Raw genomic sequence first — 18,713 nt, forward strand, 5'->3', positions numbered from 1 at the left:
GACAAACAGGTCAGTAACTCATCAAATATGATCCTGGATATACAAATCCTTCAACTTCACTGCCTCTTCAATGGTATGGTATTGGTAATGGTATGGTATGGTATTGCACCATATGGGCTCCTGAGTGGCGCAGCTGTCTAAGGCACTGCATCTCAGTGCTAGAAGCATCACTATAGACTCTGGTTCGATTCCAGGCTGTATCACAACCGGCCATGATTCGGAGTGACTTGCCTAGTTAAATAAAGTTTAAATATAAAATGTTTAAATAAATATGGACACTTGACCTCCACCACTGCTGTGGTGCCCACCAGGCCATCTGGTGAGGCACCCAGGATCCCAGACCCCATGACCCAAAGCCCTGACTCCTGCACATCCATCCCTGTAGCCATTTTGAATTCCTTGATGTCCTCCTCTTTGTTATCTGTGCCCCAATTTACAGACAACACTCCTTCCAACGACTGTGAAGACCTTGAAATGCATTCTTTGTAAGAAATGTGCTTTATAAATTAAGTTTGATTTGATTGATGACATTACAGCTGTAGAATATTTAATAAACTCTGCAGTTTTTCCATGAAGTTCAAATTGATAACTTGGGATTTTATCACTTGACATACAGTATCAATCATATAGTGGGAAGGATCCGATAAATCAAAACTGTGTGAATGCATGTACCACTCCAAATAAATATATACTGTGCCTTTGAAGATATGTCTCTGGTCATGAAACTATAATACAGGCTGGATGTCTAAACAAAGTCAACTTTGAATGTCAATAGATTTTTAGGGTGCGTTCGTAAATTCACTCTGGCTGTCTACTCCGATTTCAGAGCACTCTCGTCTGAGTGTGCCAGAGAGCAGAATAACTGCTAAATTTACTAACGCTCAACACTAGTTGAATATGGCCGGTGTCAGTCAAATTCAGCAACAAAAAATTCATTAAATTGCCACCAGCAGCACAGTTGCAGTCACCAACTCTCTAGATAACATGAACAGACTAACCAGCTCTGCTAGGGGAGTAAATTGGTAAATGAGGTGTTCTCTCATTTGTGTCTAGAAGTAGCTTGGAAGCTCTGAGGGCACTCTGGCACTCCAGATTAAATTTACGAGCACACCCTTAGATTCATTCTCATCAATGACAACATTCTAGAACTGGTATCTGGAGTAATCTGGTTCATGATTATAAAATTGATTAAGCGGCTCTTTCCTTGTAGAGTGTTGACAGCTGTACAGAACACATTGAATTGCTAAGATGCTCAGACTTAACTTAATAGCTACGTTTACCGACATAGGATAAACGTTATCCCTCATGCTGGCTCTGCCCAAACTGATAAATTGCCCCTCACTATAGATGCACTTCTCCACATGGCCAGACTTATAATGTTCTTCTCCACTTTTAATGCTCTTATACTCATCCCTGAAAAATGCCATACGGTCTGAAATAGGCACCAAAGTTGACATACTGTACAAACAATTATCTAGGCTAAGTAAAACATTTAAAAAGTATGTCGTCAGTGGCTAGCTAAGACAGAGAAAGGGGACATAAGTTCATGGATTGGGCACAGAAGGTCCTAGGGCTCATGTCCTCTGGAGGGAGAGAGAGAGAGGTGGGAGAATTAGAGGGAGCATACGTAAGTTCACACAGGACATCAGATAAGATAGGATAATTACATGAGATAGGACAGACTGACCCTTGTCCCCATGGCACATAGACTATTGCAGCATAGATACTGGAGACTGAGACGGTGGGGTTGGGGGAAACTGTGGCCCCGGACAGGGCCAAACAGGCAGGATATGACCCCACCCACTTTGCCAAAGCACAGCTCTAACACCACCAAAGGTATATCAACAGACCACTAGCTTACTACCTTGAGACAAGGCCGAGTATAGCCCACAAAGATCTCCCCCACCACACAAGCCCGAGGGGGCGCAAAATTGGACAGGATGATCACGTAAGTGACTCAACCCACTCAAGTCGAGTAAAAATCCTGGCACAACCTGATGCACCCCTCCTAGGGACGGCATGGGAGAGTTTGTTGTTGGTTTGTTACTCCAGTTCCTTGCCGTTTACCTTTCACACCCCTGGGCTAGACTACACTCAATCATGGGACCTACTGAAGAGAAAAGTCTTCAGTAAATACTTAAAGGTTAAGATCAAGTCTGTCTCTCTCACATGGATCAGCAGACCATTTCATAAAAATGGATTCTCCAGCTGTTTGCTTTGAAATTCTAGGGACAATAAGGAGGCCTGCGTCTTGTGACCGTAGCGTACGTGTAGGTATGTACGGCAACACCAAATAGGAGAGACAGATAGGAGCAAGTCCATGTAATATTTGTAGATAGCAGTAAAACCTTGACTAGCCTAAACAGGAAGCCAGTGTAGAGAGGCTAGCACTGGATGCTATGATACATTTTTTGGGTTCTAGTCAAGATTCTAGCAGCCGTATTTAGCACTAACTGAAGTCTATATAGTGCCTTATCCGGGTAGCCAGAGAGTAGAGCATTGCAGTAGAAGTGACAGAGCATGGATGAGCTTTTCTGCATCATCAGACTGACAGCCCTGGCTGCACAATGCAGACTGACAGCCCTGGCTGCACAATGCAGACTGACAGCCCTGGCTGCACCATGCAGACTGACAGCTCTGGCTGCTCCATGCAGGCTGGCAGCTCTGGCTGCTCCATGCAGGCTGGCAGCTCTGGCTGCTCCATGCATGCTGGCAGCTCAGGCTGCTCCATGCAGGCTGGCATCTCTGGCAGCGCTGAACATGCGGGAGACTCCGGCAGCGCAGGAGAGGAGGAAAGCTCTGGCTGCGCTGAACAGGCGGGAGGCTCCGACAGCGCTAGAGAGAAGGAAGGCTCTGGCTGCTCTAAACAGGCGGGAGACTCCGGCAGCGCAGGAGAGGAGGAAAGCGCTGGCTGCGCTGAACAGGCAGGAGGCTCCGGCAGGGCTAAACAGGTGGGAGACTCCGACAGCATTGGAGAGGAGAAAGGCTCTGGCTGCGCTGAACAGGCGAGGCACACTGAAGGCCTGGTGCGTGGTGCTGGAACTGGTGGTACTGGACCGAGGACACGCACAGGAAGCCTGGTGCGGGGAGCTGCCACCGGAGGACTGGTATGTGAAGGTGGCACAGGATGGACCGGACCGTGAAGGTGTACTGGAGAGCCTGAGAGCAGGGCTGGCACAGGACGTGCAAGGCTAGGTAGGTACACAGGAGGCGTAGTGCGTGAGGCTGGCACAATTTTCACCAGCCGACTAACACGCACCTCAGGACGAGTATGGAGCGCTGACCCAGGTGCCATCAAATCCCCAACACGCTCCGTCGGACGAATATCGTACCTAAAGCACCAAACCAGCAACTCCCTCATTACTCTCTCCTCCACTTTCCCCATTAACTCCTTCACAGTTTCTGCTTCGCTCACCTCTAACACCGGCTCTAGTTCTGGTCTCCTCCTTGGCTCCTCACGATAAAGAGGGAGAGTTGGCTCAGGTCTGACTCCTGACTCTGCCACACTCTCCCTGAGCCCCCAATACATTTTTGGGGCTGACTCTCGGGGTTCCTCTGCGCCGCCGTGCTTGACTCTCCAACTCCATTCTCCTATAAGCCTCTTCGCACTGCTCCAGCGGATCCCAGGCGGGCTCCGGCACTCTCCCTGGGTCGACCACCCACCTGTATATTTCCTCCCAAGTAGTGTAGTCCCGATATTGTTGCTCCTGCTGCCGCTGTTGCTTCTCCTCATACCAGCGCCTCTCAGCTCTCGCCACCTCCAGTTCTTCTTTGGGGCGGCGATATTCTCCAGGCTGATCCCAGGGTCCTTCTCCGAACAATTCATCCCCCCATGTCCGTTCCTCCTTTCGCTGCTTCTGCTGTCGCTGCCTGTTGACACGCCGCTTGGTCCCGGTGTGGTGGGTGATTCTGTAACGGCGTTCGTCTGTTGAAAGAGGAGCGGACCAAAATGTGGCGTGGTGGTTACTCATGTTCTTTAATGAAAAAATGAACGATACATGAAATAACTTAATATACAAAACAACAAACGAAACGTGAAAACCTATACAGCCTATCTTTTTTTTAAATAAAAATTCATGTATTACCTTCAATACCATTCATTCTTTACAACTCATCATTTTCATACATACTCCAACAATGGTATTTTAATTTAACTAAACAAAACAAAAACCCCAAACAAAACCTCAGGGGAGCATCTTCCCTCCCCGTCACCCTACAAACTACCTTTCCCTATCTCCCCGTCCCTAATCTATCCCCTTACAAATCTAAATGACACCCAGCCCTAAACCCCCCTTCCACCTCTCCCGAGAAGCATGCTGCCCCCACTTCCTCTCCTCCCTCTTCATCCTCCCCCTCAAATCTCCTTCCACCCTTCTCACTATCCCTTCCACCCCCCAATCTCTCCCTGTCTTCACCATGTTCTGCCTGGCTTCCCACAGCCCCCGTTTAAAGAGACTCATGAGAAACCAGAGCAGAAACCTGTCCCTATCTGCCCCTCTTGTTCTCCCTACACCTCTCTCTAACCTGGCCCACGTCAATACAAAATCCCCCTTACCAAACCTAACAACACCCGTGCCCTAGCCCATACTACTCCGGCAAAGGCACAGTCCCAAAATACATGGCGCACAGTCTCCTCCCTGCCACAAGAGGATCTTGGACAGGTGGGGGATTGCACCAAACTATACCGGTACATGATGGAACGTACCGGCAAGCACTTATGGAGGCTCAACCAATTCAGGTCCTTGAGCCTGTTGTCCAGACCCCGCGCCTGCACTCCCTCCCAGACCACTTCCGAGATGCCCACTACAGGCGCCGGACTCCCTGCCTTTCTGACCTCCTCGTACAGGTGCCTGTGATCTAAACCTACTCGGGCAACTTCAACCTCAGGGTGTGCACGCAGCCACTTGGCCGCATGACCAAAGTGCCATGGCAGCTGTTCCGCCCGAGGACCCGTGTTAGACCACACCATTACGCTTCTCGCCTGATACGAGAAGAACACCCGCAGGAGGTAACCGGACGGGTGTATCACTGGATGAGCAAGCTCCGTTAACAAGAAAGAAACAAAAACTTTGTCCAGCTTGAGGGGGAAATGTGGTACCCCCCTACCTCCCTCCCCGATGGGACAGAGCATGCGTGCCCTGGCCACCTACTCGCACCTGCCACTCCACATGAACTGAAACACAAGCCTCACTAGAGGCCTCCTCAGACAAGCCGGCAATGGGTAGATGTACGCCAAATACAAAAGAGACGGCAACACATCCACCTTTAGGACCAGGACTTTGCCCATAAAATACAAATACCTAGCCTTCCACATTGCTAGCTTTCTCTGTACCACTGCGATACTCATGTTCCAGTTTAGCGTCGCTGAGCCGGAGGTCTCAAAATGGACCCCGAGAATCCTCAGGGCCCCCTCACAGAGATAACCCCCCGGGCATATCCGTTCTACCGCTCCATCTTCCGAAAAACCTGACGGAAGACTTTGCATGGTTCAGAACCGCTCCCGACGCTCGGGTGAAATCCCCAAAGATGGCAAGGGACCTTGTCAGGCACGAGTCCTTGCACAACAGCAAGGAAGTGTCGTCAGCGTACTGCGTCATCTTAACACGCAGCCCACCACTTCCAGGGATCAACAAGCCTTCCACCCCTGTGTCTGCCCTAATGGCAGCCCCCAGAGGCTCCATGTACAGAACGAAAAGGAGAGCCGAGAGTGGGCACCCCTGCCTGACCCCAGACGAGAGGTCAAAAACGTCACCCAAGTGACTATTTACACTAACTCGGCACCCCGCTCCGACATATAATATACGAATCCATCCTATGAACTTCTCCCCAAATCCTAATCGACCTAACACTCTGAATAAAAAGGATCTATTCACGTGATCAAAGGCTTTCGCCTGATCTAGCGCTGCTACCATTAAAGGCAGTCCTCTATCTTCAACCCAAGCGATGGAGTCCCTGATTAACTGTAGGTTCCATCTAATAGAGCGGCCCTCTACCCCGCACGTCTGATCCTCATGGACGACGTAGGGAAGGGCTGTGCGCAACCGGTCTGCTAAAACCTTTGCAAGTAGCTTGTAATCTACACACAGCATGGTCAACGGCCGCCAGTTGCCAAGGTCTGTTACTTCCCCCTTATATAAAAGTGACAGCACACCAACAGCCATTGATCCCCCCGGGACCCCCGTCTCAAGGATGGCCTTCAAGACTTCGAGGACCACTGGTCCAAGTATACCCCAAAACTTGAGATAAAACTCAGCCGGCAGCCCATCCATCCCAGGCACCTTCCCTTTTCCCATCCTCCTAAGAGCGCTCTTAATCTCTTCTAGTGAAATCTGGGCCTCCATCACTTCTCTAATGTCCTCCAGCAACCACCTGGACAAGTGTTCTAAAAACACATTTCCCTGCTCTACATCTATTTCCCTTTCCTTAAATAAACCTTGGAAATTATCAGTTGTCACCCTGACCATATCCTCTGGTTCTCTAACTATACTACCATTTTCTTCCCTAACGCCATGCATTACCTTCCTACTCTGTCTGGCCCTAACCGACTTAAAGAACATAGCAGAACAAGTCTCATTATGTTCTAGAAAGCCACTATGCGCACGCTCCAGGAAAGCTCGAGCCTTCCGCTCCTGCAACTCCCTGAGCTGCGCCTTTAGGGTTGCGGATCTCTCCCAGTCAAACGACCCGCCGAGGTTGCCTGCCTCGTATTCGAGTTCAATTAACCTTTGGATACGATCCACCTCCCTCCTCTCCTCCCTTTTTTTCCTCTTGCAATACCCTATTATAAAAGCCCTAATCCTCACCTTAACTAATTCCCACCACTCTAACACCCCCCCGCACATGGACCGGAGGCCTTCAAGCCTCCAAAAGAAACCATAAAACCCGTCAACAAAAGCCTGCTCCTCCAGCACATCCCGATCTAACTTCCAGTACCCCTACCAAAGAGGCAGACTGGCGACCCCACCTGCAGGAGCACCCCGTCGTGATCCGAAAAGAAAACAGGCAACAGCCGCCCAGACAACTTACCCAAAGACCTGGGTACAAAAATATAGTCGAGCCTCCGCTCAACCCCCCTGGAGTTGCGCCATGTAGGACCGGCCATTTTCGGAGTAGTGTGCAGACCACCATTTACCAGACCATGGCAAGCCATTAGCCCGGCAATGGCGCCTGCACTGCTATCCCCCCCCTATTCCTAAATCTGTATTAAAATCCCCCCCTATCACTAATTTCCTATTTGTGACACACAGGGGGGTCAGACAGTCCACCATCTCCCTCCTGTCTGCCACCACCTGTGGCCCATACACCACCACTAATCTAAATTTACAATCTCTTATCGTGACATCTACCCCTATAACCCTCCCCTGCATTACCACAAAAGAATCCTCCACTTTTACCTCCCTGTGCCCACACAAAATCCCTACCCCCCGATGAGTGCACCCCCCAATACCCCAAACCGACTCCCCCTTGTCCCACTCCCTCTTAAACCTACTAACAACAGCTTCCCTCATCTTTATTTTCAGCTAATGAAACATAGGACCAACACGTTACATGTTGCGTTCACATTTTTGTTCAGTAAACTTACAAAAAGTGTGCTTCTAATGAAGAGCTACAAAGGTAAATAGCCATATTAGACTGAAAGATATAAGGTCATTTCGGCAAATGTGTGAGGCTCTCCATACTCATTAGTTGCTCATTCAACATATTTGCTGCTACTTCACTCAATCCCATATTAAGTCTCCCTTCTTAACTGTTTTACATATATTATTATTATTATTACATTCTAGACCAACCAGAAATGTTTCCTTGGCTAAATATTCCCAGATTCACTGATATTCATAAAACAGCCACGCGTGTCTTAATTTAAAGTTAGGTATAAGGTTATCAGTGTGGTTAAGATTGGGGATAAGGTTAGGTTTTAAATATTGTAGAAATAGTTGGGGTTTAGCCATAGTTATGACCTTGCCCTAGAGAAAGAGGTAGGTGAAAGGAAATCAGCTTGGTTAATTGGAAATGGTAGATTGTTCATATTTTGTGGTAGCCAGGCTCAGCAAGAGAAGATTGTGAAAATGGAAAAGCTTAATGGGAAGAAGATTGAAAGCCATGTCCCTGGTGCTTATGCTAGATTGGGGGGAGTCATTGCTGGGGTCCAAATATCTATGTAAATAGATGACAATAATAGAAAATGTGAAGGGGGGAAGAGGGATGAGGCCAAAAGGTTGATCAGTCGAAAATAAGGTCAAAGAAGTGAAAGCGTATCAGTGCTTCTGAGGTTTGAGAAGGTTATGCCTGGGAAAGTACATATAGAATTCCTTAGTTTCAATGTCAGAGAATTTGTCCCATCCTCATTGCAGGGTTTTAAATGCCAAAGCATGGGACATGTAGCTGTTCAATGTAAAGGAAGGAAAATATGAGCCAAGCGTGGAGGGGAACATGATTACGGTGAATGTGTTGGAATTGTGGGGGGAACACCGTGCATCATTTGGTGGATGCCAGGAGCAGAGAGAGGATATAGAGAGGCTCAGCGATATAGAATTAGTCATGATGTATCGTATCTAGAGGCTGTAAGACAAATCGGTGGAACTACAGTGTGGAATGATGGTGCTTCTATGGCTACTCCTGTGGTAAGTGGGCTTAATGACTGGGATGATGTTTCTGCTGGTCCTGGCATGGTTTGGAGGCCTGCTCAGAAATATTGAACTCGTGAATGTGTGGTGTCAAAGGACACGTAATAAAGTGGACTTCATAGCTTTTATTGGTAAGGTTATCAATACTACTCAGGTTGTGGTAAGCAGAAATGGCAGGTTGAAGGTTATTGTAGAGATGGCAAAAGAGATATTGGGGGTATCAGATGCTACTGTTGAAATGGTTGTTGATATGCTGAACAATCCTAAGGGTGGATTGTTTGAGCATGATATAGACTACATGTAATGTTTTTATGTATTTTTTGATTTCACCTTTATTTATCCAGGTAGGCAAGTTGAGAACAAGTTCTCATTTACAATTGCGACCTGGCCATGGGGTAGGTGGGGATGGGGAGGGGTGGTAGAAGTTAGTAGGGATTTATTCGTTTTTTATTTTATTTTCATGGTAGTACAGAATTGGGCAGATCATGATTGATCGTACATTCCAGCACAGTAGGTGGCGGCATGCACTTAAACGATTGTTTGCGGACCATAATATCATAGAAGAAGAAGACGGTAGTTATGACTTTGTGGCTGTGGTAACTAGTGACGACGGAACGCAAGACGCCTTTGTTGTTCCTTCGATTAAACAGAAGTCGGGGAAATCATGTCTACTTGGTAGCTAGCGATTTATTGTGGTAAATTAGCTAGAACACACTATGGACGATCCAAATACGTTTGATACGAAGTCAAATTAAAACTTGGTCCGTGGAAACATCGACGGTCTTGGTTACTTGACGAAAGCTAGCTAGGAGTTGTGTTGAGATTGGAAGCGGAAGGAAATTCGAAGGGGAAAGAAGGGAAAAATCGGTGGTAGGACGTGGGATGCATTGCGCAAGTTGGAAGAAAGACTTTCCCGATGTTATGCGACAAATGGGTTTCCCAAGTCGTGAAAGCGGGAGGTTATTTTATTAATATCAAGTTATAGGAATCGGTTGGTATTGTTGTTGAGACAAATTTCATAATTGTCAAAAGCTAGCTACAGTACTGTAGGCATTGATAGTTAGCGAGCTAGACTTTTAAAATGGCGGAAGCCTGGCCCAGACCCCCGGCCCTCTTTTTGTTGTTGAGTTTGAGTGCCTGCTGGGAAGTGGATTCCTGCCCTGCTCCGTGCTCTTGTATGAGGGGATCAGACGAAATCCAAATCCTGGATTGCAATAGGAAAAGGTTGTCCTCGGCCCCTCTGGATCCACCTCACGGGATTACTCATCTGTAAGTAGCTAGCCTAGTTAGCTACTACGGCTAGCTAACGCCTTAGCTAACACATTTGTTGACAAGCAACAGTGGGTTTCCCATGTTCTCTGTGGTGGCTCCTTACCGTAGCAAGCCACCTGGCCTTGTTAGCTTGCGAGCTAAGTCTATATCAGTTGTTTAACTCACTAGATACTAGTATCTGGATGTGATCATTTTAGTTTTTCTTGTAAAGATGCAAAAACAAATGCTACATCCACTGTAGTGGACTACCTGAAAGGTGGCAATGGAATTCTCCTGTAACTTTATGTAATATGTAATAAATAATGCTATCTCCTTTTCAGCACTATGAATCACAATGATCTGACAACTGTGCCATACCTTGGAGAAGTTACCTCAAACATCACAACACTCTTATTGTAAGTCCAAACAAATGTATCCTCTAAGTCTTGCATGTTGTGCAATAACCAATGTGATTCCTAGATGTCCTGTATTATGATAGAGAAGTGTTAAAAGAAAATAATCACTTGTCTTCCCGGCCTTAGTCATAGCTAAGGTTTATTTGGGTCATCACATGTTCACATTGATGGTGTCATGTAGATCCATGTTGATAATTATGTACATTACTGATCATTGTGCACAGGGTCCACAACCTGATCTCAGAACTGTGGATGCATCAGCTGCAGCTGTACATCTCCTTGGAGACACTTGATCTGTCATCTAACTCTATCTCAGAGATCAAGGCTGGAGCCTTCCCACCAATGCAGCTGAAATACTTGTGGGTCCTGCCTGTAGCATTGTTTTCCAACTATAGTAAACTAGTTCTAATGAGGGAAGAGCTGGTCATTAAAGTCATAACCCAGTCTTTGGCCATTACCCAGAAGGGCATTCTACTGTACTTGTTGTAATTGGATTGTTAATTTTGTGTTTCTGCATCTCCCAGGAATTTAAGCAATAACAAGATCAGTGTCCTTGAACCTGGCTGCTTTGACAACATCTCTAGTTCCCTGCTGGTCCTGAAGCTGAACAGGAACAGAATAACACTGCTGCCATGCAAAGTATTCAGGCTTCCCCAGCTGCAGTTTCTGTAAGTTAATTTTTATCTTTAGTCAATCCATTACCGTAGTAATTATGAGCAGTTAAATATTTATTTTCAAAAGTTTGCATTCATGACTGAATTTTTAGATTTCACAGATTCGATGTTGCACTACTTTCAAGTAGTTAAAACGAATGGTGCTAAACTGCCTGTCTGACTACCCTAGGGAATTAAAGCGCAACAAGATCAAGATAGTAGACAGTCTGACCTTCAAAGGGATGGACTTACTTAAATCACTGAAGATGCAGCGGAATGGCATAACTAAGCTGATGGATGGTGCTTTCTTTGGGCTCAACAACATGGAGGAGCTGTGAGTTATTTTTCGTGATGGTCTTCTATTAGAATGATCATTACAGTATGTGTTTATATGCATGTAGGACTAGGAGTTGTGATACCCTGTATTTTTAATACCCCATCCTTTGTTTTCTAATGTATTCAGAGAGCTGGAGCACAACAACTTGACGGAGGTCAACAAAGGCTGGCTGTATGGCCTGCACATGCTGCGTGTGCTGCGGTTAAGCCAGAACGCCATCGGCATCATCCGACCAGACGCCTGGGAGTTCTGCCAAAAGCTGGAGGAACTGTGAGTGTTCTCTACCTAACCCCATCCCCATGGGAGTGCATCTGCACATTTTTTGCATAAGAGCCATTTGACCCCTTTTATGAAGCTGAAGGACCAATATCTAGTTGGGACTTGGGGAGGGTGTATTGCAGAGCATTTTATGTTTCACATGTATTCATGCTGAGTCTTAAGGGTCCACGATGTTTTGGTAAAGTGTGATTGCACAAGACCATTGTCCAAGCTTGGATGTCCTCCTTAGAGATCTGTCCTTCAACCACCTGACCCGGCTGGAGGAGACAGTGTTCAGTGGACTGGGTCTTCTGGAGAACCTGAATCTGGGAGATAACTCAGTCAGCCACCTGGGAGAGGGAGTCTTCAGCAGCCTGGCCAATCTGCGCTCACTGTAAGGATGTCACACCTCACTCTTAGAAACCTGTGCCTTTCATTCACTCATTATGCATTCACATAACACAATAAACACTAACATGTTTTTGGTACCTCTGCATTCTGATGAAGGCTGCAAACAGTAGGTTTGTGTATTTAAAAAAAAAAAACATTTGTTGATTTGTCCTGGCTTTGTTTTTGTTTATTAGACTGTTGTATGGTAGACCACTAAACTGTAGTATAGTAACTAGCACCTTTTATGTTCTCATCGTCATGTAGTATAGAAGCACTCTTTCCATTGCTTAGTTGGACTGTGTAGTGAATAATGCAATAATGACAAACATAGACAACTCAATTGTTTTTAAAGACCTCTGAGACAGGAAGAATAATGTTGAGTACAACATAAATAGTGAATGTAGCCTCCAGCCAGTAGATTGGCTCAATTAACCAAATACTTTGCAAAATCGCTCTGGGAAGAGAAGGGGCACTAACACAATTGATGTGCTGAGTTCCAAGAAGGCATTGAGCTGCAAAGAGAGGGAGGTCAGGGCTCGGGTTCAGCACACCTCCCTGGGCCCTATGTGGCAGGGGGAATTAGAGGGTTAAGGCCCTTTTGAGAGCCACCCAGGCATGAGGAAGGAGAAACAAAAGCGCCCATGACCTGTCCTGTAAACACAAGCCCTCTGCGAGTTTTAGAAGGACCCGTGAACCGTTAAATGCTAAACGCAGCCAATTAATCCCCTCATCAGAACTGCAGGAGCACTGAGCTATGACACTCTGTAAAGTATGCCGCTTCACATTTGCCAAATTAATCAAATTGGCTTAGACGCACAGAGCAGAAATTAACTTATTTTCTCTCACCAAGCAAAGAGGCTCAGTGAGCTTTGTGCTTCTGATTCTGAGGAAAGTATTTTTTTTCTTACATACTGTATTTCTGTTTGCATTTCAGAGACATACGGGATAATGAGATCTCTTGGGCCATTGAGGACTCCATTGGTGTGTTTGTTGGAATGAAGAAGCTGAACACCTTGTAAGGGCAAGGGCATTCTGCATAATATATATTCCTTTTGTTGCTATGGATACTGATATCAGCAGAATATTTGTAGGCAAATTTCATCTGAGCGTTTATCCCCCAGGATTCTCCAGCAGAACAAGATCAAATCTATCACAAAGAAGGCATTTGAGGGTCTGGAGGCACTTGAGCACCTGTAAGTACCACTACAGCAAACCCACTCTGAGATGGTTGGTCTCCATTAACAGACGATTCAGCAGCTATCACTTCAAGCCCGAGACAGGAGATGGTTCTGATTACCCCAGTGCAGCGGTTTTATTGTGCTAGTATCATAGGAAACCAATGATAATGTCATGATGCTAGCGCAGCACTTCATTCATATTTATTTTTGCCAACAGAGACCTGAGCAAGAATGGGATCATGTCCATCCACCCTGATTCTTTGTCTCACATGAAGCTGAAAGTGTTGTAAGTAGGACCTACTAATGTCTGAGGTGGTGATCTTGAGTCCTTGTAGCAGAGGCTACAATATTTAGAAATTGAAGAATGCTTGAATCATTTCATAATATTGTGGCTGTATGTCCTGTCCTCAGTGTCCTGAACACTAGCAGCCTGCTTTGTGACTGCCAGCTGCAGTGGCTGGGCCCGTGGTTGACTGACAACCACTTCCTGCAGTCTGTCTCAGTCATGTGTGCCCACCCTGCCAGCCTGCTGGGCCGCAACGTTGTGTCTGTCAGCCTGGAGGAGCTCGTCTGTGGTTAGTCACCTAGCTACCTACCCTGCTGTATTTAGTCTGGACCAGATCTCACTAACCAGGTTTCCATCCAACCTTTCTATGTGAGTAAAGTACATGTCAGATAAAACATTTCACAACAGGCCTGATGGAAACAGCAAATTAGTGGGATCTTTTTTTGCCCAAACCAGAGTGGGCACATTCCCTTTATAAAACCATCAGGAGAGTTTAACCGTAAATGTTATTGTATGTGCATTACGTTATCACGCACAGCCTTTTATCTGCAATTTGGTGAAAACACGTTGTCTTGTGGGAGAATGCGCATATAGTTTTTAATCAGGAAAATATTCAAAAATCAGCATAATCTGTTGCCAATTGGATGGAAACCTAGCTACTGACTGGGATAATTATCACACAACCTTTCTTGAAGTTTTTTAATTAACTCATGGCCCTCTCCCTCCACTCTCCCACAGATGACTTTCCGAAACCCCGGATCACAGAGCACCCTGAGACTGCCACCGCCCTGCGTGGGACCAATGTGACTCTGAGCTGCCTGGCGTCCAGCAGCAGTGACTCCCCCATGACCACGGCCTGGAGGAAGGACGGGGAGGTGCTGTATGATGCAGAGGTGCAGAACTACGCCCGCTACCAGGAGGGAGAGTTGGTCTACACCACCGTGCTGCACCTGCTCAACGTCAACTTCACAGACGAGGGACGCTACCAGTGTGTAGTTTCCAACCATTTTGGTGCAAACTACTCCAACCGGGCCAAGCTCACAGTCAATGGTGAGGAGGCTTTACAAAAAAAGACCATTTACAAACTGTTATCATGACTTGTTTCTTGGTAGGCATTGAGCTGTTAATCTAAGTTTGAGCTGGCATGGTTGGGCTTCCATATCAAGGCATTGCGATCTTCAATCTTTTTTTCTTACTTTCCTCTCTCAGAGCTACCATCCTTTCTGAAGACTCCCATGGATCTGACCATCCGTACAGGCACCATGGCCAGACTGGAATGTGCAGCTGAGGGTCACCCCTCACCCCAGATTGCCTGGCAGAAAGACGGGGGCACAGACTTCCCTGCTGCCCGGGAGAGAAGGATGCACGTCATGCCTGACGATGACATCTTCTTCATTGCCAATGTAAAGACAGAGGACATGGGTGTGTACAGCTGCACAGCCCAGAATGTTGCAGGAAGCCTGTCAGCCAACGCTACACTCACTGTGCTAGGTAAATTGCAATCTCATGATCAATTATCTGGTCAAAACATACAGTTTTATATCATGTGTTCATAATTTGATTGGTAATTTATAATGTAAATCTCTGCTCCCAGAAACGCCGTCCTTAATGCGTCCCATGGAGGACAGGACAGTAGCTCGTGGGGAGACGGCGGTGCTCCAGTGTATCGCAGGGGGCAGCCCTGCGCCCCGTCTCAACTGGACCAAGGACGATGGGCCCCTGGTCCTTACCGAGCGCCACTTCTTTGCTGCTGCCAACCAGTTGCTCATCATTGTGGACACGGGGCCGGCGGACACCGGGAAGTACACATGTATCATGTCCAACACGCTGGGCACGGAGCGCGGCCACATCTACCTCAGCGTGTCGCCATCGCCCAACTGTGACACGGCCGGCGGCTACGACCAGGACGGCTGGACCACGGTGGGCATCGTGGTGATCGTAGTGGTCTGCTGTGTGGTGGGCACCTCGCTGGTCTGGGTCATCGTCATCTACCACATGCGTCGGAAGAGTGAGGACTACAGCATCACCAACACAGATGAGCTGAACCTGCCGGCAGACATCCCCAGTTACCTGTCCTCTCAGCGCACACTGTCAGAGCCTCAAGAGGGATACAGCAACTCTGAAGCAGGGAGCCACCAACAGCTCATGCCACCACTGTCCAACGGCTACGTCCACAAGGGCACTGACGGTAACCTTACTATACTGACTCCCTAGATTCAGTTTCATTCATCTGAGGCCCTTTGACATTAATGTTTTTTCTGTTTTTGCACTCTGTCACTAAAGACAGTTTGCTCAAATTTTGATTGACTGGCCTCTGACTGGTGAGCAGAAAGATGAGTCCCCATCCTGTTTGTGTGTTGTCCAGGTGTGTGTTATGGTGATACAGGCAGCGAGGTGGACACTGAGGCCAACGGGATGCTACACTGCCGCGTGGGCTCTCTGTTTACGGGACGGAGCAGCTTCCATCCTGGGGAGCCTCGCGAGGGACTGGCTGGGGTGCCTACAGGTGGGTTTAGTCATTAGAACCAACCAACAAAACTCAATCTCCTAAACAACACTTTTACAGCACAGTGAAAGGCCTGTCTGTCACAATCGGATTGTATGGATTTGTTTCAGAGTAAGAGTTTATAGTTTACTGTCCTCAACAGGTGGTGCAGGGCCGCTGGTCATCTGCTCGGACTGCTACGACAACGCTAACATCTACTCTCGAACCCGGGAGTACTGCCCCTATGCCTACCTGGCTGAGGATGACTCCCTTGACAAGAGTCTGTCAGGTATCATGGCCCACTTTCCCAAGGAGTCCTACAGGGAGCAGCACACCCAGCATGAGGACACAGCCCTGGAGAGCCTCATCAACAACCAGGACTCCTCAGTCTTCCTCACCAGCCACGACCTCACCAAGAGGCTGAGCACAGCCCTCAGCCCCCCAGAACAACACTACAGCACCGGTGAGAGACCAGCTACAGACAGGCTCTGACCTCTGTGGCATGCATGTCAACAATGAGTTCACAGAGATGTGTTTAGACAATGATTTCACAGATGGGTTATCTAACAGTGACCTCAGACATTAATTTTAAGTCAGATTAGACTGTGCCAGAAAACTATGAGCTCCTATGGATGCAAACCCTTTTTGTTGAATAATAATGTATGTTTGGTCTCTCTGCAGATGTTCCCTCCAGGTTGTTTTGGGGCAAAGGAGAGGACCTGTCTACAGTGCCCCAACCAGGTCTGTCTCAGCAGCCAGTGAATGTGCACAAGACTCCCCACGTGTCCTCAGTTGGCATGGGTGGAGAGGAAAGGAGTGGAAAGGGGGATGCCTCCCTTTCCCAGAGCACACAGGACCACATAAGTGCCTCTTATAGGACTAAGCCTCAAGAGCACACCCACTCCCCCACATAAAGCCTCTTCCCTATACACCCAGTCATCCTCTGCTCCAGCCACTACCTCCAAAGAGACGTATCACTTTCTGCCAAAAATGCTTTCTTGTATGTTTACATTACTTTCAATCATGCAGAGACAATTTGTTCCTATGAATTTGAAAAGGGACTGAACAGGTGACTAACCCCCCCCCCCCCATATTCCCTCCACTTCCCTTTCCTCCCACTCCCTCTAGAGGAAACTGAATGTATCCATCAAAGAGCCATTTTGGATGCTTCCCTTTTGATTTTTAAGACATCAGAAGTTTGAAACGTGCTAACACTGTCCTCTGTACAGAAGTAGGGAATGGCAGCAGTGTTGGTAGATCTCCTGAGCGTTGTGCTTTACACTTGCAGTTGCCACATTATTTCTACAGTCACTTGTTGGAGCAGCCTTCATGATTTAAGGTACAAGTCCAGGACCACCTCTGCTCTCTCGTCCAGGACTAGAGGGGCCAGAGACCCCAGTCGTTGCTTGTTCAGCAGTGAGTGGTACGTACATAACAGGGCCTATAGGTCAAGAAGGACCCTCACTGAATGGATCCCACTTCTAGCCATCTGTATTGACTAACAGTCTGCTATTATACAAACTCAGAGACTGACACCAGACATGGTGTGTCTATATGCAATATTATTTTCCCCTATTCTCATCAATGTATCTTAAGCGCAGATTGTTTTCCCGTGTGTCAAATGGAGACAGTCGTACTAACAATTCCCCCCCCTTTTTTTAATGAAAGCGCAAAGAAAATATTCGGTATTGCACATTTGACAATCATAGTTTCGGTGGCCTCTTTGTGATGGTTCTATCAGAGGGTTTTCAACAGGCATTTTCAGTAACGTTCCATCAGGTATGGTTTCTCGTCACATATATGCACTGATCATATTTTCCTCAAAATATTATTTTACAGGCACTTACCTCTCATGGTGGTATGTTTTATTATGCAGTGTGCATGCCATTTTAGATTCAAGGATAATATGCCTTTACCCCCAATTTCATCAACCCTAGATACTGACCAGATTTTACCTTTGGACTGTGAAGAATGTATTATATGTATGTGTACATATGGTCATTAATCTATTCAGTACTATGTCCTTCAAGACCTAAGCAGAATAATTTTATTCCTAAACTGCAGTAAGTTTTTATTTTATTTGTTGCATGTATATGTGTCTGTCAGTATTATTTTTGTAGTTACTCCTGGGTGAATCCTAACTTGGTACGGGAGGTTTCCACAACATTGCTGAAAGATTTGGCCATAAATGTTGGTACTAATTTCAACAAGCTTAAACAAAGGCTTTTTATACTAGTTATTTTTATATCAAGTCTACCCGTTTCCTTTGCTCAAATAAAATCACTGAATCATTTTGGCAATGGAGCATGGCTACTTCAGAATAAAATGTAGGCTATAAAAACACATTGCGTAAACATAAGTGCTTCTTGTCACATGCTCTTTATTTAACTGTTACATAACGCATTCCCGCTTGAATCAAAACTTTTAGACATTCCATGGGGCATTGCTTGATAAAGCATCTGGTACAAAACCATTCCAAGCCCATGCCACTGCATTCAATATTAGCTTAAATAGGGGTCACAGATTACGCTCTCTGCTGGGTAATTAAGGCAGGTAGTTATTGTAGCTGATCGCTTAACCATCACACATTTATGACTCACTTTTTACCAACACATCTTAGTGTCTGCTTTGTGTTGCTTTCAGAACATCTTGTTTTTGTCATTGTACCAAAGTTCAGCAGTAATGCTCTGGCAATATTTACAACGCTGCTTGTTTTCTGACTTGTTGAAGTTTTGCATCTTGACTTAATTGTACATTCTGTAAAGCATGTATAAAGAACATTTTGTTTCTTGAAATGTAGCTGTAATTAAAATAATCACATTCTGATAATGCTGA

At 46.5% G+C, this 18,713-nt stretch overlaps 1 protein-coding gene across 1 annotated transcript; it reads left to right on the forward strand.

Moving 5' to 3' along the window:
- Positions 1 to 9,206: 9,206 nt before the first annotated feature.
- lrig2 (leucine-rich repeats and immunoglobulin-like domains 2) lies at positions 9,207 to 18,713 on the forward strand. The gene is made up of 17 exons (XM_035796772.2): positions 9,207 to 9,893; positions 10,217 to 10,291; positions 10,516 to 10,650; positions 10,816 to 10,959; positions 11,135 to 11,278; positions 11,408 to 11,551; positions 11,790 to 11,933; positions 12,864 to 12,944; positions 13,051 to 13,122; positions 13,325 to 13,393; positions 13,519 to 13,682; positions 14,132 to 14,443; positions 14,603 to 14,884; positions 14,988 to 15,581; positions 15,759 to 15,899; positions 16,042 to 16,341; positions 16,560 to 18,713. The coding sequence occupies exons 1-17, from the start codon at positions 9,706 to 9,708 to the stop codon at positions 16,790 to 16,792; spliced, it is 3,222 nt and encodes a 1,073-aa protein (XP_035652665.1). The 5' UTR covers positions 9,207 to 9,705; the 3' UTR covers positions 16,793 to 18,713.

The sequence above is a fragment of the Oncorhynchus keta genome, chromosome 21, assembly GCF_023373465.1.
Source record: "Oncorhynchus keta strain PuntledgeMale-10-30-2019 chromosome 21, Oket_V2, whole genome shotgun sequence".
In the NCBI taxonomy this organism is placed as follows: Eukaryota; Metazoa; Chordata; class Actinopteri; order Salmoniformes; family Salmonidae; genus Oncorhynchus; species Oncorhynchus keta.

What these genes read in the sequence shown, in the direction of transcription:
- lrig2 (XM_035796772.2), top strand. Translation starts at nt 9,706, where the DNA reads ATGGCGGAAGCCTGGCCCAGACCCCCGGCCCTCTTTTTGTTGTTGAGT. An exon ending in CTTCCCCAGCTGCAGTTTCT is followed by an intron (nt 10,960 to 11,134) that starts GTAAGTTAATTT and finishes TGACTACCCTAG; the next exon opens with GGAATTAAAGCGCAACAAGA. An exon ending in ACTGGCTGGGGTGCCTACAG is followed by an intron (nt 15,900 to 16,041) that starts GTGGGTTTAGTC and finishes TGTCCTCAACAG; the next exon opens with GTGGTGCAGGGCCGCTGGTC.